Source organism: Danio rerio, chromosome 4 (genome assembly GCF_052040795.2).
Source record: "Danio rerio strain M-AB ecotype USA chromosome 4, GRCz13ab, whole genome shotgun sequence".
In the NCBI taxonomy this organism is placed as follows: Eukaryota; Metazoa; Chordata; class Actinopteri; order Cypriniformes; family Danionidae; genus Danio; species Danio rerio.
The window spans coordinates 58014084-58039197 of NC_141024.2; the positions used below are offsets into that span (position 1 = coordinate 58014084).

Below are 25114 nucleotides of genomic sequence, written 5' to 3' on the forward strand. Positions count from 1 at the left end.
CAAGTTGTTGTAAAAAAATAAATAAGTGAAAAGAGAGGAGAGAACCCAGTCCAGGAGACTCGAAACAAGCAGAATTCCTTTATTGAGACGTGTTGGTTAATCTGCAGTCAAACAGCGTCTTCAAGATGTCTATGTGTCTGCAAGAGCCTACTAGAGGTCCGCAGTCTGCAAGTTCTTTCACAAGTCTCTCACAAGTCTCACACAGGTCTGAATTAGTCTGAATTAAGACAAAGATTTCATGGCTATATTGTGTTCTTAGGAGGAGGGGATATGGCTAAACAAAGCATGCAAATTAAGGGTTGTGGTCGGCAGGGTAAACTGCTTCTCAGGTCTAATCTCATCATGTTCTGGAGACAGAAACCGCCTGACCATTTGATCGAAAAGAGAAAACAATAGACACCCCATGCTGTGAAACTGACAATTTGCATTACTTTGGCTTAGCCTGTAATCAGAAAGATAAAGGTTACATGTCCCTCCTAGCTGGGATGTTAATGAAATTATATAATTAAAAACCAGAGAATATAACTTTTCAGTTATACGTAGATTATTGTTAATTTGAAATTAGATTATATAAATTTATATTTCCACAATTTCATGTGTCAGTCGCTCCATCTCACCCACAGGAACAGGCTGACAGACATCTAGAATGACTTTAATACACAAATAAAGCAAACAAAGCTCCAGACATGTGAAGGAGAGATCGGGCCTTTTGCTCATGAGTATAATCTAAGGTTTAGACCCCCTCACATGCTTTGGAGAGGAATGTGTGAGTGAAAGAGAAAGCGGATGGCCAATCATGAGCTGCGGCCTCAACACATTACACACATATTAGTTTGAGCACTGGCTAGACAGTACCTATAGGATGTATCATATTTGCTTGTCCACAGTTTTAGTAGTTAATAAATGCGTCTTGATGATGCTGTGATGTAGGGCTGGATGAGAGTGTGAAGCTGCATTGAGTTTGTGCTGGCCATCCTCCAAGATAAGCAGCTCAGCATCTGTCTGTTGCTCTGTCCCGCCTGGGTGTTTTGGTCATTCAGAGGAGTTCACCAGCGCTTCTGTCTTCTCCAGTTATTCTTCTTCAGAGATCGTGTGTGTGTGTATGCGTGTGTGTGTGTGTGTGGCAGTGGTGTGTGAGCATGTCTCATGACAGATGTGAGGGGAGAGATGAGATTATCAGACATCAGGATATCTTTAAAGGCGATTATTAATAAATATTGTCTGACATCTCCCAGTGTAGCAGCCCTTCAGCTTTCAATAAATAGGCAGAGAGTTTTGACAGGTGCATTTAAAATGGTTTACTTGGATGCAATAAAGTTCATCACATAAATCATCATTTTCTCAGTTCTTTGTTGTATACACCGAAGCATCAAAAGACCAAAGCACCATAAAACTAGAGAAAACAAACGAACAACATAGAAAAATAAACATCAAACATTTACAAAACATCTAACATTTTCCAAATAAATCAAACAATAAACAAAACATACCTCGCTCTGCTTGCCGAAGGGACACTAACCGTACGTTCACACCGAAAGCGGAGAGAGCGTCCAAGGTCGCTCTGGCCACCCTGGGGACAACGCTCTCTGCCTTCAGCTCCTGGGTCTAGAGCGTCAAAATTCGCTACATTGATCTCATATTTAAAGGAGCCGTTGCAGCATATCAGTTACATTCCTGCATAAAACATGTTTCTAGCGTGAAAATGTTGCGCACTTCTTATCAAATTCATACAACAATGGAAGATCAAGTTGCGTGTGGTGTGGCTTCGCTCTATTTATCCAATATGTGTCCATATGTCTGAAATATCCTGAAGCAGCAGTATTGTTTTGTACTGTCACATCGCGTGAGATTCCCGCTTTTTTAAGATACATTTATATAACATTAATGAACATCAGTAACTCGCCAGTAACTTATTTAATGTATGTTCCTGTAGGAAAAAATTGTAAATAATTGGAAATCAGGAGACCGCAATAATGAAACCCTTGGGAACAACTGTGGTCGGAACCAAAGTTCACAGGTTTGTGTTCTCTGAACTGCTATCAAGCGATGGACGTCTTCATTCTGATTGCTTGCCGCCGAACCGCGTCATAGCTCATTACCATAAAGTTGACTTCATTTCAACTCTCCTCGACGCTCACGCCGGCGAAGACGCGCCGCGCTGCTCCTCGCCGCTTATCGCCTCCGGCTCTCATTGAAAATGAATGACTTCCGGCTACTTTGACGCTCTCGCCGCTTTCGGTGTGAACGTTTGGTAACAGCTCAAGGCATTCTTCCGAGCTGTACCTGTTAGCTCGTGAACAAACGTGAATATAGTGGAGGAACTATGACATCACTTTGTAGGCTAATCGCCTGCTAGCATAAAACTGGTTCCCTCGTGAAAATCCCTATGGGATTTTCCCATAGGCTTTTCGAAGATTGCAAATAGTAAGCTCTGTGTTCAAACACTGTTCATTACACTTACACTTTTTGTCCAGTCAGATAATCCTCACACGAAAATACAACTTTAAGCACTTTTGGATCTTAAATACAAACGCTAGACTTGAAAAGCTAACATTAGGCTATTAACAGACTACAGAGCCCTCGGGGCGCTCGCCTGTGACGTCAGCCCCACCCTGCTACAGACAACTTATCAAGCTTATTTTTAGAAATGACAAAGAGTTAATCTCTCTGTTTATTATATTATAATCCACGCTATATATTATAAACAAATAAATACGCAAATAGACATAGACATTTGTGCCTTTTGTATCGTTTTTACATGGGAAATACATCTGTTTTGCTTTACGATTGTTCTAAAAGTTTTGAAACGGTGTGTATAAATATGCCTAACGTTGCATATTATTATCATAAGACATATTTAAATAAGTGTATCGCTCGCGTGCACACAGCCTGCTTACCTTACAGACGACAGAAATGAGGCGTGAGGAGGAACAAGTCTATCAAATGCCTGCAAGTTCCACCATCATGGACACAGCAACATTCAATATTCCTTTTGTGTCACGACGTACAGCGAAAAGCAACTCATACAGTCACATCTCTTATACATTTATGGAGGAGTGTAAATATTGCAGTTATGACAGAGTTAAATGTGTTCAGATAAAGAAAAAAAGACAAAAAATCACTTGATCACGTGAAAATGACAGTTAACATGCATGTATTTGACACATTTATTCATACGTTTGCATTACTGAGAGCAGGAAAGAGACATACTGCACTAGTAAGCAGTATCTTCATAATATTGTTCACTAAAATAAATGATCAACAAATGAATCTGTCTCGACAGCCTTTACAAGTGAAGGAATTATCTACACACAATCTGAATTCCCAATTAGAAAAATACTACAAACTATAAAATAATATTCATGAAAATAGCTAAATAACAGACAAATCTTATTGCCCAACACAAGCGGGCTGCGCTCCAGACCAGATCAGCTTGATGACGTATAATGTCTCCGACACCGCCTGTAGTCCCATTTAGTAACTTGATAGCAACCGTCTTTTTAAAGAAGCATAACCAATTTAAAAATTCAAGAGTGTGATTTAACTGATGTGTTTTATGTCATAGAACAAAACGTGAAAGTTACTTGAGTTTGTGTTTGCCACGAACCTTATTTAAGCGATTTTACTAAAACCCCATTGAAAAAACCTATTGACTTTGGGATGAGGGAACCGGAACTGCTAAAATGCTAACTCGCTTCCGGGTTTTTGCATACAAATTGATATAATAGTTCCTCCACTCTATTGCTCTTACTCTGCTTTGTCTGACTTAAATCCTAATAGTCTAAAGTGCCCTCCTGTGGTGACTCCAATTATGGCAAGCAAAGCGAGTGCATTAAATCATGGGCAGTTACACCCAGCCCTACTCCTGATTACACATTTCAGACCTCTGTAACATTTGAGTAAATGTCTTACGATCTTACACGCAGCTGTAATCCTGCATCTAGGTGTCGATCATCTACAAAACACACTTATAATGTTTTAAAATCAACTATAAAACCATGTTAAGATGCTACATTATTTGTGTGAGTGTGTTTTCTGATGCGAGGGCTCGATCAATAAGGAGAGCTAATCAGGATGTGTGTGTTCATCACTGCTGTTGACATGAGCAGAAACAGCAGTCAGCATCTTCACAACACAAAGAGATGTGTGATTGTCCAACTGTGTGATGTGGACTATTGCTGTGTTTGTAGATTGTCTGGCTGTATGGTGACAGAGGAAGGCTGTGGTTTTCTGTCTTCAGCTCTGACTTCAAACCCCTCACACCTGAGAGAGCTGGATCTGAGCTACAATCATCCAGGAGATTCAGGAGTCAAGCTGCTCTCTGAACAACTGGAGGATCCAAACTACACACTGGACAAACTCAAGTATGTGGAGCAGCACTGGCCTTGTGCTTTTACACTGAATGGCTTTAAAAAGACACTAGAAAGCTCTTTTGTGATCAGCTTCAGTTTTCTGTGAGGGTTATGGGGTGAGGACAGACAGAAGATACAGCTTGTAGATAGAGCTGGGCGATTTAGCAAAAAAAAAAAAATCTAGGTTTTTTTTATAAAGTTTGACCGATTCATGATTTCGATTTTGATTTTTTTTTTTTAATTGTGTTACTAGTCTTCTCAAAACATTACAACAACATGACTAAAGTAACACTCTCTTTATAAGTAACTTGAAAAACCATCTGGTTAAGGAACCATATTTTGTATTTTTAATGGCCATGTCATACAAAAATCGGTCAAGGTGTAAATAAATGTAAAACAAATTTACGAGTTAAATAGCGTTGCTGAAGATTTGAATAAGAAATATTTGTGTAAATATTGCACTTGCAGGAATACAGAGGGATTTTTGCTAGTTTTGCTGAGCCTAGGAAAGATTGGCTGTCAGCTCGGTTTTGACTTTGTCTTCTGATTGAATGACAGGTTGTAATGCTGCTGCCTTTTTCTTAAAAAAGTACAGTGGAAGAAAAGGACTGAACATGGAAACTGTAAAGCGTAATTTAATCCAATGTGTGAAGTTGTGGACGTATAGCAGGAGCAAATACAAGCACCAGATGTGTGTCTAATATAAAATAATATATTTAATCTATTTTTCTTTTTTTCCACTTTTAAATACCGATCATTTGATGCGCTTTGCTCCACTCTCTGTATTATGCTGCCTGATCTGTCTAGTTTTCAACTAAGTCTGCTAAATGACGTCATGGGGGCGGGTACTTTCATTTTCACTGCTACAGTCAATCACCACTGCTCGTGTTCAAACCAAAAGATCGGCGTGGTTTTTCTCATGGCAGGCTTTTACGTCCATCATACATGTTGAGATCGAGTTTATCGACTTGATGAGGGAATATGTCTTGACAATCCACACAGACGTGCAACAAGTAAAATCCTACATGACTCCACGCTTTAACAGGCAGTCAATCAGGTCGCACACCAGAAGCGCCGCGACACGGCGCGGACATGAAAGTTTAAACTATCACATGAAAAACGCACATTCACATGATATTTAACATGAAACTAATCAGATGGCGCTCTGTGGGCCGGCTGAAATGAGAACTGCTTTGTGAATCGTGGCTGGGCGGCACCGGTGTGTGCATAGAACGTTCGAGGTTACTAAAGTAACCCTTCGTTCCCCGAGGAGGGGAACTCCAGCACTATAAGTGGATTTGATGTTCTAAATCCACGTATGGGAGATTCGGTTCAGAAGCTACTCGTCTGAAAGAGTATTGAACGGGCCAATTAAGAATGAATTGGCAGCGCAAGCCTGCGCAGGTGTACTGCATAGGCTTAATTAACTGAGCATATAAGCACACCTGGCGCTAGCAGACGCTATCCTTTTTAAGCTGAAGAGACTTTTAACAGCTAAGGGACAGTCATTATGGCGACGGAGTATAGTGCTTTCGTTCCCCGAGGGGTTACTTTAGTAACCTCGAACGTTCCCCTTCGGGGGGAACTCCAGCACTATAAGTGGATTTGATGTTCTAAATCCACGTATGGGAGCCCATTGAAAGCGCCATAATGACTGCACCTTACCAACACCAATCATGAGAGAGTGGTCAGGCAAGCGTGACGCACCCAGATCATGAGAGGCGCGGTCCTCCAACGTGCCCTTGGCCCTAACTTATCCCACTTCAAAAGAAGTTTTACGGAATAGGTATATTTTTTTGGGAGTCGCTAGCGTCTAGATAATTCTGGGATTATACGACAGTACGTTGGGAAGCGTGCCATCCCAGTAGGGAGACAAATGGAATTACATATGGACTAACCCTGAGAAGGGGGAGTGCGCATAAGAAGGTGGTTATTAGATAGGGAAAGCACGGGTCCACCCAGGGGGGGGGAACTTAACCGTGGCAGAAAAGCATATGAGGATCACCAGCGGGGATCGGCCATAGCAGGCACCTATACCCAAGACGCGGGCTGACCAGCGGGCAGACCTACAACGTAGTGGGCCAGCAAGTGACTCCTCCGCTGAGTCAGTGCTGGGGGCCTCGGAGGAATCTGCAGGGCTCACCGAATTGGGAACTTTACTGACAGACAGGAGGGTGCACATCTCTCCGTGTTAGGGAAAAAAAGGCACCGCAAGCGTGTACAACACCTACCTTGTTGTTTCCTCAATCACCAAAGGTCCCTAACACCCTTGAGGAAACCGGCTACACTCGCAGATTATAAAATCTTGCAAATGTGTTGGGTGTCGCCCAGCCCGCAGCTCTACAAATGTCTGTTAAAGAAGCGCCGCGCGCACACGCCCAAGAGGATGCAACACTCCGAGTGGAGTGCGCACGCACTCCCGGAGGGCGCGGCTGACCTCTGCTCAAATAAGCACATGAAATGGCCTCCACAATCCAGTGGGATAAACGTTGTTTAGACACGGCACTTCCCTGCTGCCGTCCGCCATAACAGACAAAGAGCTGCTCAGAAGATCTAAAGTTCTGAGTACGGTCCACATAAATGCGCAGAGCGCGAATTGGACAAAGTAAGGACAGGGCTGGGTCTGCCTTCTCCGGGGGCAGCACTTGCTGGGTTACTACCTGATCTCTAAAGGGAGTGGTAGGAACTTTGGGCACATAACCCGGGCGGGGTCTCAGGATAACGTGAGAAAATTCCAGCCCGAATTCCAGGCACGAGTCACTGACCGAAAATGCCTCCAGGTCCCCGACCCTCTTAATGGAGGCCAACGCGACCAGCAGAGCTGTCTTCAGGGACAGAAATCTTAAAGATACTGTATCGAGTGGCTCGAAGGGATCAAATCGCAGGCTCGTGAGAACGAGGGCGAGATCCCAAGAGGGCGTGAGAGGGGGGCGAGTTGGATTAATTCGCCTAGCGCCTCTGAGGAACCGGATGATGAGGTTATGCTTTCCCACGGTGCCGCCAGCCACCGCGTCATGGTGAGAGGAGATGGCGGCAAGGTAAACCTTGAGAGTGGAGGGCGACAGCCTACTGTCCAGCTTCTCTTGAAGGAAAGAGAGCACAACACTGATCTGGCAAGAACGGGGGTCTTCTCTGCGAGAGACACACCACTCAGTGAATAGACTCCACTTCAGGGCGTAGGCGACCCTCGTACAGGGGGCTCTAGCCTGAGTGATGGTATCAACCACCTCGGGCGGCAGGTTACCTAAGTCTTCCTCGCGTCTATGGACCACACGTGGAGGTTCCAGAGATCGGGACGAGGGTGCCAGACGGTGCCTTGTCCCTGAGAAAGTAGGTCCTCTCTCAAAGGGATCTGCCATGGAAGGGCTGTCGCGAGGAGGGAGAGCTCTGATATCCAGGTCCGGTTGGGCCAGAGGAGCGCAACTAACAGAACCTGTTCCTCGTCCTCCCTGACCTTGCACATTAACTGCGCGATCAGGCTCACTGGGGGAAACGCATACTTGCGTATGCCCCAAGGCCAGCTGTGGGCCAGTGCATTCGTGCAGAGAGAGCAACAGATCGATCTGGGCCTCCCCGAATCGCGCCCATATCAGCTGGACAGACTCGGGGTGGAGTCTCCATTCTCCAGAGTGAATCTGCTGCCGTGAGAGCACATCGGCTGCACGGTTGAGCATACCTGGGATGTGAATGGCGCGCAGCGACTTCAGCCGCGGGTGACTCCAGAGGAGCAGACGGCGGGCGAGCTGAGACATGCGGCGAGAGCGCATACCCCCCATGTGGTTGATATACGCCTCCGCCGCCGTACTGTCCGTCCTGACCAGCACGTGTTGCTGCTCCAGCACCGGAGAAAAACGGCGGAGAGCAAGAAACACTGCCAACAGCTCTAGGCGATTGATATGCCAATGCAGCTGAGCACCTACCCACAGGCCCGCAGCTGCATGCCCGCGACACATGGCTCCCCAGCCTGTGCTGGATGCATCTGTCAAAACATCAACATGACTGGACGCCTGTCCCAGAGACACACCGGCCTGCAGGAACGAGGGGTTGTTCCAGGGGCTGAGGGTGCGGCAACACAGCGCAGTAACAGAGACTCGGTGTGCCCGCATGCCATGCGCGTCTCGGAACTCGATCTTAAATCCAGTGCTGAAGTGGTCTCATATGGAGCAATCCGAGCGGTGTGGCAGCCGCAGCGGAAGCCATATACTGTCGAGCTCCCTTATACAGTTCAGCAGCAGGCGAGCGTGCTCTCCGGAGAGGCGCGCTACAATGGTGACCGAGTCTAGCTCCATTCCGAGAAAAGAGATCCTCTGCTCCGGGGCGAGTTTGCTCTTTTCCTAGTTGACCTGCAACCCCAATCGGCGAAGATGCCGGAGCACCTCGTCTCTGTGCGCAGTCAGTTACTCCCGAGAGTGGGCTAAAATCAGCCAATCGTCGAGACAATTGAGTACGCGGATGCCTGCGAGCCAAAGGGGCGCTAGGGCACCCTCCGCGAGTTTGGTGAAGACCCGCGGAGACAGAGAGAGCCCGAAGGGGAGGACCTTGTACTGCCATGCTCGACCTTCGAACGCAAACCGCAGAACTGACGGTGGCATGAAAAATGGAGACATGAAAATACGCGTCCTTCAGGTCTATGGCTGCAAACCAATCCTGAGGGCGGACGCATCAGAGGACGCGCTTCTGCGTAAGCATTCTGAACGACAGCTTGTGAAGGCAGCGATTCAAAACTCGCAGATCTAGGATTGGCCGTGACCCACCGCTCTTTTTGGGTACGATGAAATACGGGCTGTAAAACCCGCTCTCCATCTCGGCTGGAGGTACCAGCTCGATTGCACCCTTCGCCAGGAGGGCAGCAATCTCCTCTCGCAAGACAGGGGCGGATAGGGGATTAACCCTGGTGAATACACGCCCGTGAACTTTTGAGGCCGTTCGAAAACTGCAGTTCGTAGCCGAGTCTGATCACGCGTATGAGCCACCGCGAGGGGCTGGCCTGCGCTAACCAGGCAGGCAGAGCCCCCGCTAATGACGTCATCGCAGCAATCGTTGACGTACCCGCGGAGGGGCAGCGCAGAGCGGGTGTGCTAATCCGGGGAGCGCGAGGGTCCCACAGAAGAGCTGAAGGAGAGCGATTCGCTCTGGCTCTGCACCCTGACTCCGGAGGGGAGCTTGGGGGCTGGGAGAAGGAAGACCGTCCCCCCAGCGCCCGTGAGCCGCTGGCGGAGCATGCAGACCTTGCGAGCTGAGAGGCGGCGCGTCCCAGGCTGGCAGGGCCTGCAGTGCCCGTGAGCCACTGGCGGAGTGCACCGAACCTACGAGCTAGAGAGCTGAGCTCAAACTGGCAGATTTCGGGCTGTCACCTCCAGGGAAGTGGAAAAGTGCCCTTTCATTTCATGGCAGTAAAAGGTGCCGTTGGAAATGGCGCCCCGCCCTCCAGCGGGGAAAGAGCAAGTTCCCTCCTCTCCAGATGACCTGTCCCAGGAACGCTTCGCGGTCCGTTGCCGGACTTAGCGGCGTTCTGGGCAGGGGGAGTTGCCTGCTTCCGAGGTGCTCGACGCGCTCGCTTCACCAGAGGCGAGTGCGGGGGCGGTGCAGCTCTTGTAGGCAGGAGCCTTCGGCGAGGAGCAGGTATGGATGGCACGGCGGGCGGAGCGGGCTTACGGGGCCGCCGATTAGACATCCCCCATCGGACTGCTCTCTCACTGCCTCGAATTCCTGGGTGAATTCGCAGACTGTGTCGCCGACCAGCTTGGGATATGGGAGAGTCAAGAAAGCGGACTTTGTCAACTTCGCGCATATCAACCAAGTTTTGTTTGAGGTGGGGCTCCTGGACCACTAGTGTGGACATCGTCCTCCCCAAAGCACACGCAGCGGACTTAGTAGTCCGAAGAGCTTAGTCGGCTGCGGTGCGAAGCTCATAAGCCTGGGTTGGACCCACCCTCGTGCAGCTCGGCCAGCGCCTGCGCTTGGTAGCGCTGGTCGGTGGCTATCGGATGCAAGGCGGATGCAGCCTGGTCCGTAGCTTTGTAAGCTCTAGCTCCGAGGGAGCCGAAAACTCACAGGCTTTGGATGGGAGACGAGGCAGACCCCGCCAAGAAGAGGCGCTGCGCGGATTAACCGCCATCGCACACTCAACCTGAGGAATCGCCACATACCCCCTGGCCGCTCCACCACCAAGAGTGGTGAGGGTGGAGGGACACGCAGCACGAGCAGAAAAAAGTTTCTCTTTAAGACCGCGTGAGCCTACTGTGCGTTGCCGGGAAGAAGGGAACGCCCCTCTAGTCGGCTGGGGGATAAACCATCTCCAACCCACGGCCGAAGCAGCCCGGGAAAGCACGGCTGACACGTCCGTTTCAGTATCCGTTTTGACAGCGCTCACCTGCCCGAAGGGGGCGAGCGGGTCCGGATCATCGTCGGACAATGAAAGCCCACCCTCCGATGCCGCGGAGGACATCTGATCTCCGGTGTCAGCGAGCGTGAGAGCTACCATCTGATTAGACGGATCACTCCCAGCGCCCGAAGCTTGGATGGAGCGCTTGGAGGAGCAAGAGGTCCGCGAGCCCTTGGGCGGCGGATTATCTCTCGCTGGAGCCCTCAGATCTGCTCGAGCGCCCGCTGCAGAGCAGGGGGCGACTGGGGTGGCTCGCTCTCTTACGAAAGCTAACCGCGATCTCAACTGCGCAACGGTCATGGCATCGCAGTGACGACATGAACCGCCCCCGAGCACCACATTAACATGCTGGACCCCCAAACATGTAATGCAGTGATCGTGCCCATCATCCGGAGCCAGGAAACCCCCGCAACCAGAAACGCACAGTCGGAGCGCCATCCTGAAAAGGACGTGCTGCACGACTGTGTTGCTCTTTTAGGATGCTTTGCAGCAATATGCACTGCTCTTGGAGGACCGGACCCAAAGGGACGCCAGGCAAGGGAGAAACCCAGCTCGTCCGTCTGCTGCTGCGTGGACTCGCTCTGGACCGGGAGACACTCGTTCGCTCGAAGTGGCTGTAGACAGCAGGAGGAACCCTCATGAAGCTCGATCAGAAAAGTCTCTGAAGCGAAAAGGATAGCGTCTGCTGGTGCCAGGTGTGCTTATATGCTCAGTTAATTAAGCCTATGCAGTACACCTGCGCAGGCTTGCGCTGCCAATTCATTCTTAATTGGCCTGCTCAATACTCTTTCAGACAAGTAGCTTCTGAACCGAATCTCCCATACGTGGATTTAGAACATCAAATCCACTTATAGTGCTGGAGTTCCTCCCGAACGGGAAACCTGTTTAGAGTTGTAAAATCCATGGCGTGGTGCTGTGTGGCGCGTCGCTGAGAGGCACTTCTGGTGTGCTTCCTGCTTCATACAGAGAGTGAACCCAAGCGCATTGGTGCCATTATAATGTATTAAATATATATATTTTTAAAAATCGCGATTTCCCGATTTCATTTAAAATTAAATCGTCTTAAAACGTAAATTCGAATTAATCGAAAAAATCTGAAAAATCACCCAGCCCTACTTGTAGAGTATTACAGTCATGTCTATGAAGAGCAAATCATTGAGTGTGAAATGAATCTCCTCTGTAAATGTTGGAGTGTATTGGCTCAGTTACAGTAACATTAAAGAGCCCATATTATACATGAAATAGGGTCATATCCTGGTTGTAAGGGTCTCCAACAACAGTCTTATATGCATGCAAGGTCAAAAAACACTTTCATGGTCTTATAATCTGCATTTACCTAATTATCCCAGCGACTCCCGTATGAATCGTCCAGTGATTCATTTGTTCCCAAACCCCTCCTTAGCGCGAAGCTAATTTGCGCTGATTGGACCGATGACAGTCTGTCGCGATTGGTCGACTGCCTTCAGTCAGAGTGAAATGGCCAATAGCTAATCAGCAATATAAAAAGTAATCACAGTTCATACACGCTCCATAGTGTAGGCATGGATTTTAGCTGCCACACACACACAAAAACACACACACACACACACACACCTCCGGACGACAACGCTCCAGCTTCCGCCCGCACCCGCCAGGCTTTAGCCTGAGAACCAGCCCCGTTTTCTGCCCGCCGCGCCTGATCCCGCTAGCGCGGGGGAGAACACAACCAAAAATCACCCAACTATACAGTCCAGACAGCCAAGATGTCTGTATAAACACACACACAGCACCAAGCACACAAAGCTCGCTCTCGCTCGCTCTCTCTCTCTCATACGCGCGCGTGCGCACTAACACACACACACAAGCACCAGGCAGACTCTTTCTCATTCGCATAGCAATATCTGTGATATTGCTAGACAGCCCGCTCCCGTCCCAAATTAAACTCGTTACCGACCGCTCCCGCGATTTATTCAGAAATTTATTCCCGCGCCTCAGAAATCTGGCGCGGGGACAGAACTCTACCACGCAGAACTCTACCACGGAGCTCTTGGTCGCGTTTTTAACGTGACTTTGCACGCGATAAGAGAATATAGCCAGTTAACCTGATACAGTACACTCGGTTACAAGTAACAAATCACAACTAAATACATTTGCAAGCTAGAGTCAACGAGGCAACAACTTTAACCGCAAGTACTTACACTTGAGAAATGGAAGAAACCCATCCTGACGTCCATCAGTAAGTTACTCTTTACTGATCCTTCCTTTAACAAACGCAGATGAAGTATTCTTTGTAGCATGTAGCTTCCTGAGGTTTCATCTTTGGGTAGAGACTCAATATAATATCCATCTGCAGTGTGACTTCAATCGACCGGCAAGTTTGTGTGCGTGTGTTTGTGTGTGTGTGTGTGTGTGTGTGTGTGTGTGTGTGTGTGTCTGGGTTTCTGCGTCAGAGGGCGGGCCTCAGGTTTGAAATCTCCCGGGTTTGCGCGTGCACGTGAATAACTTGGTTTCGTTCGTACGTCATGGCGAAACACCTAGGCTGTTTCTCAATATGCGTTCTTCAGCGGTCTTGCGTCCTCGTGTTCTCGTGAAACGTCATCATCAGCTGCCTAAGTTCAGTTCCAATACTCAAGACCGCAAGTACGGAGGACGCGTGAAACTTCCCGGATGTGTTCTTGATATCGAGGACGCACCAATGCAGACTTCAGCAGCGAGCTCGCTCTGGAAGTCCCAGAAGTCATTGCGACTGGAGGTGGGAAGCGCAGCATTTTATTTAGATTTATTATTAAAGTTCAGAGATATCACTTATTTACCTCAGGAGTTTCCCTAAATGAAACGGTGTAAGTAAACATTAACATCAACATCTTAATAAAGGAATAAACACATTAAGGGTGTTTGGTTGATGAAATTCGTATTAAAATTTGTTTTATTTATATTGTGCAGAGTATATTTATAATGTTTTTATGCAAAGTATATATTTTGAAGAAGGGGGAAACAATAAATCGTTGTATGAAGGCTGTTATGTTTAAATAATTTCCATTTAAAACGCGTGAAGGTCACATGACCATCAGGAAGAACGCAGCATCCCATTTCTCAAAGGACGCGTTCTCTGCCCTCGCGGTCTCCTGAGTTCGTTCTTCCGAGGACACCTGGCAAGACCGCACTCTACAAGAACGCAAGTCCATTCTCTGCGTTCTAGGAATTGAGAAACAGCCCTAATGAATCGGTATCAAGGCGACTCGTTTGAAGCACTATGAGTCGACTCTTTTATAGATGTATCAACAGTTTTAAACACTGTACACTAACAGATTTAAGCCTTAGCTGGATACTTCACTTCACTTAGAGCTGTGTTACACACTACATGGAGGGGAATTTTCAAAAACCCATAATATGGGCTCTTTAAGCGGGACACACTGTACAGTTTCAGCATTTGAGCTGAGCAGAGAAACTTCTTCCTCCATTTCTGCTGAAGAATCCTACAATATCAGGTCAGGAATAGGGTTGGGGATGGAAGATGGATTCAGATTCTGGAATCAGACACTTGGATTAATGTTCAGACTCTTGTTCTAAAATCAACATCTGGATTCCTCTTCTCTGTGCACACATGTGTATTTTTCACTTGCTAATCTGTCAGGAACTTTGTCAGGAGCACCTTTTAATCTGAACATAGTTTAGAAATGGACTGCAACATGTGCTCAAAGGCTGCATGTGCTGAAGAACGATGGCAAAGCTAAGTGTGATCACTAATAAATGAATGTTGCAGCAGGGTGTCTCCATCAACATGAGCAGTATCTGCGCTCGCTTCACCAACAGCAGAGGAAAAGAACGCACTGTGTTACATTCATTGTGCATCCCGGCTCAACCAACAAGTGTTGTGTGTTTTAGCTCAAGAGTTTGGAGCGTGTAGCTGAGCAGCTCAGTGCTAGCTTTAGCTTATTAGCTGAGGGGGAAACTAAACAGCTCATTCTCTCCATCTGTGTGTGTTTACAGTCTGGATCATGGAAGACAAACGAGGATTACAGCAGGACCACGCAAATGTAGGACTACACACACACACACTCTCTCAAACACATACACACATACACATGAGGATTACAGCAGGACCACGCAAATGTAGGACCACACACACACACAAGCATACACACACATACACACACGCACGCACACACACACACACACACACTTTCTCTCACACAAACACACGCACACACACATGTACACACAATGTCTCTCACACACACACAGAATACACACACACACATGTACACACATTCTCTCTCTCTCACACACACAGACAGACATGCAAACAGCTATGAACACATGCGCTCACACACACACACACGCACACACACACACACATGTACGCACTTTCTCTCTCACGCACACACACATGTACACACTTTCTCTCACACACACACACATGCACACATACGCACACACACACACATGCACTCACACACACACACATTCTCTCTCACACAGATATACTCACAAACACACCTCTCTCACACACACACAGACGCACACTCAAACAGCTATGAACAAACACACACACAGTCTATCTCTCTCTCACACATACACACACAAACAGTCTATCTCTCACACACACACAGACACACACACTCTGTCTTTCTCTCTCTCTCTCTCTCTCACACACACACACACACACACTCTCACACACAAACACATGCGCAAAAAGCAGTGAACACACGCATGTGCACACACAATCTAACACACACACACACTCTCTTTCTCTCACACACACACACACACACACACACACACACACACACACACACACACAGCTGTCGTTATAAATGTGTGTGTTCTTGTGTTCAGATGTCTGTTTCCTCACTCTGGATCCAAACACAGCACACACTCAACTCATTCTGTCTGAGGAGAACAGAGAGGTGAAGCGTGTGTTAGAGAAACAGCCGTATCCTGATCATCCAGACAGATTTGATGTGTGGCCTCAGGTGTTGTGCAGAGAGAGTGTGTGTGGACGCTGTTACTGGGAGATTGACTGCAGTGGAGATTATAGTGTGTGTATATCAGTGTCATATAAGAGCATCAGGAGGAAGGGAGATGGTGATGAGTGTGTGTTTGGACGTAATGCTCAGTCCTGGAGTTTGATCTGCTTTCTCTCCAGTTTCTCATTCAGTCACAATCACACACACACTGATCTCCCAGTGAAGCCGCTCAGCAGGAGAATAGGAGTGTTTGTGGATCACAGTGCAGGAACTCTGATCTTCTACAACATCTATAGAGACACAATGAGCCTCATCCACTCAGTCCAGACCACATTCACTGAGCCGCTCTGCCCTGGGTTTGGGTTTGGGTTTGATATTTATTCTGGATCATCAGTGAAACTGAGCTGAAGACTGACAAGAGATTTACCCAGAATTCTCTGCAGGAGCAGTCAGCAGCAGTGAGATGATCTGGAGTTTCTTCTGTGTGTGTGTATGTGTGTGTGTGTGTGTGTGCGCGACAGTGTGTGTCCACGTGTGTGTGTGTGTGCACAGCAAATTTTAGATAGTAGATTTAACTACCTTAGAGTTAAAATTAACACTCCCTCAGAGTTTATATGGGAACCACTATAAGTGTTAAAAATAACACTTTTGAAAGTGTTAACATTGTCAACACCAAGAGAGTGTTAATTAGCAAACTCTTATTGTGTAAAATATCTGTTAAATTTCCGAAAAAATACCAGCAGCTGTGGTTGCCAGAATCTTTCTGTGAAAAACATGGAAGTTTTATAGAACTGTATAAATTTACAAAAATAACCATATTTTATGAACTAATACATTGTTCAGTTTACAAAATTATAGCTTGGTAGAAAAAAATGTAAAGTCTTTAGATGCAATAATGTTTTCATGTGTGATTGCAATTAGCAAACAGATTTTGACAGCATTAGTAACTACACAGTTACCTTTAAACAAAAGAAGATGCAGCATAACATCAAATATTCTCAGTTCATCTTGGACTTGAACAGAGACGCTATTATCCTCCACAATGGTGACACAAAAACCTGTTTAGCTGTTTTTCTTTCTTTGTTTTCATTTTTAGATTTTACGTAAAAATACCAGCAGCTGTGGTTGCCAGTAATCTGCTGTTTTTAACATTCATAAATTCAGTTTACAGAATATTTCTGTTAAAAGCACATTCAACAGTCTGTATTTTTTATCGAACTCACACTGCAAATTTTAGATTTGGTAGATTTAACTACCTTAGAGTTAAAATTAACACTCCCTCAGTGTTTATATGGGAACCACTATAAGTGTTAAAATAACATTTTTGAAAGTGTTAAAATTTTTAACACCCAGAGTGTTAATTAGCAAACTCTTATTGTGTAAAATATCTGTTAAATGTATGTCAAAATACTGGCAGCAGTGGTTGCCAGTAATCTGCTGTTTTCAACATTTTACATTCGTAAATTCAGTTTCCAGAATATTTCTGTTAAAAACAAATGCCATAGTCTGTATTTTTCATTCAAACACACGTAAGCCTTAAATTCCACAGCAAAATCCTAACTAGTGTCCTCACTACAGAGGGCTGAACACTCAGACAGTGATGAAGTTAATGAGACAATTAAGTGTCTAATTAAAGGAGGATTGAGAATTGTTGATGAACAACTGTTAACAAGCAGAATCACTGAAGGACAGAAAAACACAAGCCAAAACCAAAGATGAAATCAACTGAGAAAAAAAAACTCTAAATAAAATAATAATTAATAAAAATAAAACAAATTACACAATTTTTTATTTTTATTTTTTTAACATCTTTAAAAAAAAAAAAACTCATCACATTAAACAACTCATCATGGAGCTTCACCTATTACTGACCTTTGACTTTATTTCTGTCATGTGAACAAAAGCTCTTAATGAAATTTCTGTTGTTCATTTGAAGTCACCATGATGGAGGACAGAGTCTGCTTTAGTCCGGCTCTTCAACTTCTTACTATAAATGTCTTTTATTTTGGCTGCTATAGATAGTGTTAATCACACTATTTATACATATAGCATGGAAAGCCAAAAGAAAAATTAAAGTGTCAGTCTGAAGAGATTATTTATGATAACATAGCCTTCCTTGCCTGCTTGTTTTCTAATTCAGTATTATATTAATTATGTGTGAGGAATGAATAAAATATATTTAAAAAAACCACAGAAGCTCCAATAATTAATGACTTTATAAGAGGTTTAAAAACACCATTTACAATAAGAATGTTTGATCTATGGCAGAACTTAAAAACACACAGACATCAATAATTAGTCTTTGAATCTCAATAATGGTGACAAAAAAATAAATAAAAATCAAGTAAAAAAACACTCTACTGAAACATCACCTCCCAAAAACAACACAAAATAAAGTAAAAGAAAGAGATTGTAAGAACATAAAGCTGCATAATTTATTCATGCTGCAATGCATGCTGGGAGCTTTGTACTATGCTGGCACCCAGCATGCATTGCGGCATGAACTATGCAGCTTTTTTTTTTAGCAACCACAGTTGAGGTTCATATCCTGATTCTTGATGTCTGTGTGTCATATGAGCAAACTGGAGCTTGAATGTTTAGTGCATGACAGTCTAATTATTAATTGCATCCTAATTGTTTGTTGAATGTTCTATGAAGAGCAGCAGACTGCAGTAAACCAGTAGTATTGTCCCATGCAGTTTTAATATAACTATATTTGCATATTTTATGAATCAACTTATTAAACACCTGAAATTACATCTAGAACAATTAAGCATTAACAGTAGAGTTTCTCTCGACCTTTCTTGCTATAGCTGATGAGTTTTAGAAACACAGCTATAACAGTCTGAGTAACATAAGTATATAAGAGTAAAGCTTCAAGAGTTCAAATAAGCAGCCTCTGATCTCCATGATGGTGAGGTCAAATGAAATATTTTTAATAAACAAATCTAAACCTCTGTTCATTGTCAAATATTCTTACAGAAATGAAGTCAAACTGTAGTCAGTGAAGCTGCTAATGCTGTTATTTAATGGAGTTGTTTAATCCTCTGTTTTAATTCAGTTGGTTTTGATGTGAGGCTGTGTCTGTAGTTTTATTTCTTCCTTCAATTTCTTATTCCTTCAGTGATTGTGCTTGTTAACAGCAGGTGTTCAACAGCAGGTGTCTGAATTCACTTATTTGTGGTCATTCACTCTGTCTAGTGGACTAAACTAATTGACTAATTTAAGGGCCAGGTGAATGAGGGTGTAGGGCGAGATCAGACACTGATTAGTTTCTCAAATACAAGGGTTTTCTACAAAGGTAGATACATGTTACTCTGTGTGACAAGGAGGCAAATCAGCTTCTAACGCCGAGAGGGTTATTTTACCTTTATCTAACTCTAGAATTTTAACACTTTACTCTGAATTACCACAACACTAGAAATTTAACACCAATGAATTTGCTGTGTGTGTGAGAGAGAGAAAGAGAAAGTGTGTGTGTGTGTGTGTGTGTGTGTGTGTGTGTGTGTGTGTGAGTGAGTGAGTGTATGTTCATGTGAGTGTGTGTGCATGTTCATTACTGCGTGTGTCTGCGCACGTGTTCACTACTGTGTGTATGTGTTTGTGTGAGTGCGCATGTGTTCACTACTGTGTGTGTGCATGCGCATGTGTTCAATGCTGTGTGTGTGTGTGTGTGTGTGTGAGAGAGAGAGAGAGTGAGAGTGTGTGTGTTTGTGTATGCATGTGTATCTTTGTCTCACTCTGTGTGTGTGTGTGTTTGTGAGAGAGAGAGTGTCTGTGTGTGGGTGTGTCTGTATATGTCTCTCTCTTTGTGTGTGTGTGTGTGTGTGTGTTTGTGTGTATATTACGTGTGTGTGTGTGTGTGTATTACTGTGTACACGTTTGTGTGTGTGTGCATGTGTGAGTGAGAGAAATTTGATTTTGAATTTAGTTGCAGTTATTGAGTGATTGTTCATCTCATTTCCACATGTGTTATTATTGACATCAGATCATTTATAAAGCAATTCTTGATTGATGACAGAACACAGTCCAGCATCACAACACCATTCACACTCAACAACAGTTACTGCATTTGTCAAGTTACAGTCATTAAATCCACAACACTTCTAGATGTACTCCTGTGTTTAATAATAGATGCAGTGTTTTGTCCATTTCTTTGTTGATTTCATTTCTCCTAGAAACACAGATTGCTCATTTGCTTGGCCAATAAGAAATGAATTAGTGGACATTTGTATTTCTGCATTTGCTTTACTGAAAACCACAAATAAAAACCTGTTTTGGACAGAAATGAGGCATTGGTGAAAATAAAGCGTTCAGGATATTAAACAGTGGAGAAAGTCTCGTACACTCTATAAAACAATGAACAATAGTTTCTCTCTCTGGACAAAATGGACACGTCTCACTGATATTAGGGCTCATTTGTGTTCACAGCTACAGCAGCATGTAATATTCTCCACTGCAAGTGTCCTCCTCTTCTCATCAATGCTGCTTTATAGATCATTCTCCATTCTGCTTTCATGACTTCTTCTACTGCCAGTGTGTTTCTCTATACCGTGTCAGTTCTGTCTTTTAAAATGTGCTTGTTATTTATTTCCACAATATCTCTGTCAAATATTTCACCTTCGGCTGAACTAACATCAGCACTTCATTAAAACACAGCGATGGACTATTATCCCCAACATCTCCAACAACAGCTTCAATTCTGATATCAGGGAAAACTCCTCGTCATCTGGGATAAAAAGATCCCGACTAGAACTCTCCAGCAGTGTTTTTCATTCAACATCACACTCAGTTCATCTAAGAGTTCCTGTGCAAACCTTACTGATCCTATTCCCATACATTTAGCAAGATTCACTCAGTCCAGTGCCTGCTTTGTCAACATTGTCTCTCAATCGTGGCATTGTTTTGGATACTAATATGTCCATCAATCCTGGAGTTTCATCTCCTGACAAAAACCACCGGCTCTTCAAGACTCTTGGGCCCAAACAATAGTCTCTGGATGACCTGCAGTCTATACGCTGCTCCTCTACTCACAAGATCAACCAAGCCTTGACCTCCTTCATCTCTTGGTGAGAAGAGAACACTTTGAGGGATCCAATGTAGGTTGTCCCAGAACAAATTGACCATCTCTCTTTGAAGATTCGGTAGTAAACCAATAGGGAGGTCTCCACACGCCAGCTTGTGCCATATAGAGGATCCAGCAAGCTGTTAACTATAAGTGTGCGGCCTCTATACGATAACTGGGGAAGTAACCATTTCCATTGTTGTAGAAGTCCTTGTATATTCTCAAGCGTGCCACTCCAGTTCTTCTGAACACAGTCATCTTCACCAGAGGTATTTCAAGCCTCCTTTCTTCCATGTCAAACCTCCAGGTAACTTGGGAGGGACACCGCTCCAGCTACCCACAAGCAGGGCTTCACTCTTTCCCCAGTTGACTTTAGCAGAGGATATCTTCTGAAAATCACTTACAATAAAATCCAGTTTCTGAATATCTTCCGCACTCAATATGAAACAACAACATCATCAGCATAAGCAGAAAGATGCAGAGAAACGTCACAATGAGGAACACACACACCCTTTATCTCAGAGCTTAGTTTATTCAGCACAGGTTGGATAGGCAGTGTGTACAACATCCCCGACACAGCACATCCCTGTCTAACTCCTCTCTGTACTGTAAAAGCAGCGCTCAGACCACCGTTGACTTTTAATACACTTTGAATGTCTCTGTACAAAACATTGATCATATTTACAGAAGCTGGGCTCAAACCAAACATTTCTAAAAGCTTTATTAAATATTCATGTTGTATACGGTCAAACGTTTTCTCTTGCTCTAAAGAGATCAGTCCACACTTAATACCCAATTACTTCTAAAACATCTCTAACCAAATAAATATTGTCAAAAACTTGATTAATTCGCTATACAATAATGTTGATCTTGGTGTATTACTTGACCTATTACCTTACTCAATCGTGTAGCTGATGCCTTTGACAGTATTTTATAATGGGTGCAGTAAAGTGATGCTGGTCTCCAGTTGCTTCTTCTTTGCAAGTCTCCTTTATTGGTAACAGTAATTACAGCTCTTCTGCAGCTTGATGGGAGTAAACCTTTATTCAAACTGTCATCAAGAACCAAAAGAACATCATCACCTATCACAGACCACAAAGATTTACAGAAATCTACTGGGATTCATCAATAGCTGGAGTCTTTCCACTTCCCATACTCATTACCGCTGTGTATAATTCATTCTGTAACAATAGCCCCTTTCACACATACGGACCTTCCCGGAAAATTGCCGGCAATTTTCCGGAAAGGTTGTATGTGTGAACAGGTCCTTTTTGAAAATACCGGTAAATTCGTTCTGGCTATTTTCCGGAAAGAGAAGTTGTAAGATTACCGGCAATTTGCCGGAATGCTGCGCTGTGTGAATGCAGAAGGAAGATTGCCGTAATAAGCGCGTGCACGTCTAGAACGTGCTGACGTGAGACGTCCGCTTTAGCCAATCACAACAGTCAGACGCATTCACGTCCGCGCGGTTTGTGAGAATAAAAGCCTTTGAATATTTTTCCAGACACATTTAGCTGCTAGAAGTTAGTCAGATCACGTTTATATGTTCTTCTTAATGCCAACTGTGTAAATAATCATCGATGAGATGCTTATGATAAGCCGTTGTTTGTTTACCTTCAAGCTTTGCGTGTGCCCATGAAACAGCCTGTGAGCGCCAGCACACGCACATATTATGAACATTTCGACATGCGAAAGTGATCCTGCGAAAGTTGTTCACAATATTGATCATCCACAGAGTTTGTAATTTAGTCAAATGTTTACAAACACAAGCGCAGCCGTTTAAAGCTCATTTGTGGTGAATGATGTCAGAATTTACCGGTATTTTGGAATGGATGTGTGAATGCTCTTTTCCGGAAAATTTCCGTAACGTCCTCGCCTGTGTGAACAGCGCTTTTTTAAATATACCGGTAAAGTCGTTCCGGAAATTTTCCAGATATTTACCGGTATCACTGTGTGAAAGGGGCTAATGAGAGCTCAAGCATGGCATTAGAGTCTTCATCAGTGTTTGGGAGATCTTTAACTTCTATATGATCTGTATAATTCTGAATTAAAGTTAACTGCATGTTTACGCATTTCACTGGATTATAAAGTTTCTCTCCTGCATTATTTTTTAGTGAATGAATAATTCCACTTTGGCCATTTTTCTGTTCTAGACTAAAACAGCTTAGAAGGAGCATCCATTTGTGTAATGTTTATTAAACCTGAATGAATGAATGCTCCTTGTGCTTTCACTCCTCAAAGATCAGCCAGCAAATCTCTGTTTGATTTCCGGGTTTCAGATTGATCACTGCTTGTAGCTGCTGTTGTGTTAAACAGATCTGTTAGTTCATCCTCTAATTTCTTCATGGATTCAGGAACTCCTTTAGTGACATTAAAAGTGTTTTCTTGGCATAATTGTTTAATGTGAATATTGCCACAATCCCACCATTGCTGCAGTGAAGAATAAAGGTGTTTTCCTTCTTTAAAATTCCCAAAAATAAAGAAAAGATTTCAATAAATGTCTCATCTTTTAAAAGGGACGTATGAAAATGCCAATAGGCACTCCTAATCTTCACAGAATGAACAATTAGAGTACAAATAACAGAAGAGTGATCTGAAAACCCAACAGGAATTATTTTACAATCTTTGACACAATCTGCTTGAAAATGAAACATGTAAAATCTATCAAGCCTTGCCATTGAAATAAAATGATTCTTACTATGTGCCCAAGTGTGCTGTCTATTTTCATGATGATCATTCCTCCACACATCGCATAAATCAAACACTCTTACTCATTGTGGAAGCACTTTTAGTGAAGCAGGATGTGTTTCTGAGTGATTTGGATCTCTCTTCTCATTCTCTGTGCTGTTCAAATGAAAAACTCTTCTGATTTGATATCTTTAAGGACAGCACTAAAAGCATTGGAGAAATCTATTCTTTCATCTGCTTTTGTAGGAGCGTAAATATTTATAAAGTCATTAAAATATTCTCAAGTTTTGCTTTAGTTTGTAATAAACGTCCTTTGACTATTTCTTTCTCTCCACATAGAATTGGTGAGAACTGCTGTGAAAGCAATAGAGCTACTCCTCCACTATTAGAGGACATGTGACTCATGAACACTTGAGCATCTCGTTCTGTTCTCCAGTCTATTTCATTAAATAAAGCACTCTGAGACTCTTGAATGAAGGTCACATCAATACGTTTCATCTTTATAAACTCAGACAGACACATTCTCTTCTGACTGTTTCTAGCAGCAAGTGTAGAGCTCCAATCTTAATGTCCTTCATAAATGATAGAAACAGTCAAAAACAGAAGAAGCTATCACACCATGTCCTGTTCTTCATCTTCACACATTTGTTTTCTCATTTTTATTATGGATTTTCTAAGACGGTACACTTCCTGATCACAGAAAGCATCTTCCTTCATGCACCTCTTTACATCTCTTATAAGAGCAGATGGATCTGGACAATAGTCTTCAGCTTCAGTCTCTTTGTTTCTCTTGAAAGCTGAGTTAGTTGTTCAGTGTTGTACACCACTGGCTGCTCTTCATCCTCATTTAGTGATGAAGAAAAGAGCAGCCTGAATCATTGGAGTCTGAAGAATCGCTGTCAATGTCTGAAACTGCACTTTCAGTCTCGCTCTTGTCTTCTTTGGCCTGTGTTATTATCGTCTTACCTCTGCCTCTTCTCCTTTTTATTGGAGCTTTGAAAAATGTCTCAGTTTGCATTTCCGCTTCATTTCCAGCCTCGTTGCTTTTTCCAGTGACTGCTATATTTTCTGTCAATACTGGCGTAACAATGTGACCATTCATGCTATCTATCTCGGAATTAACAGAAGCAGGTACAACAGAAGCGCCTGCAACAATTTCAGCCAGAGTCAATGTATTTGATTCAGACTCTACTGCTACCTCAGAGACTGGAGCATCAGCAGAAGATGCCACAGTCTCTGCAGCAGTGCAGCATTTACCTGCTTTCAATCTGAGTGTTTTCCTAAGGCACTGAACACGACTCTTCCAAACACCAGACATGCGCTCGACTAAAGCCCTTGTGCGCATATGAGCCTGGCTGTAGCTGAAATCCTCCTGAGCATGCCCACTGTCACCAAGCAAAACTCCATTATGATCTCTTCTGTCAAACTGAGTATACAGAGATGAGCTGAGGAGGATCATGAGTTGCACATTTCCACCGTGCAGCAATGTTTGAAAACTCTAACTGGGGAGTTCATACACCTTGGACATTGAAGGAAACCCAGTTCTTTTGGTTCCTGTATTCCTCCGCATCTGGAGTAGAGGGAAGCTTAAAGGGAATATGGGTTCCCTCTATGCAACCGATGACTCCTGGGACATTTCCATATTCATTGAACAGTACCTTGTAGTTAGCCTGGG

The 25114-nt window shown here is 44.1% G+C and overlaps 1 protein-coding gene and 1 long non-coding RNA gene across 4 annotated transcripts in view; both read left to right on the forward strand.

Annotated features, from left to right (window-relative positions):
• Nucleotides 1-23455, forward strand: part of LOC137491562 (NACHT, LRR and PYD domains-containing protein 3-like) — an 86016-nt gene extending 62561 nt beyond the window's left edge. For all 3 annotated transcript variants that reach the window (XM_088650077.1, XM_088650079.1, XM_088650078.1), the window contains 3 exons: nucleotides 4191-4364; nucleotides 14707-14753; nucleotides 15556-23455. In XM_088650077.1, coding sequence (XP_088506203.1) covers nucleotides 4191-4364; nucleotides 14707-14753; nucleotides 15556-16094 — 760 coding nt within the window. In that variant the 3' untranslated portion in view covers nucleotides 16095-23455. The remainder of the gene's footprint in view (nucleotides 1-4190; nucleotides 4365-14706; nucleotides 14754-15555) is intronic.
• The window catches only part of LOC148682208 (uncharacterized), a 286875-nt gene that overhangs the window by 64288 nt on the left and 197473 nt on the right, over nucleotides 1-25114 (forward strand). The window contains exon 2 of the long non-coding RNA XR_015942990.1: nucleotides 17591-17761. This is a non-coding gene — a long non-coding RNA (uncharacterized LOC148682208). The remainder of the gene's footprint in view (nucleotides 1-17590; nucleotides 17762-25114) is intronic.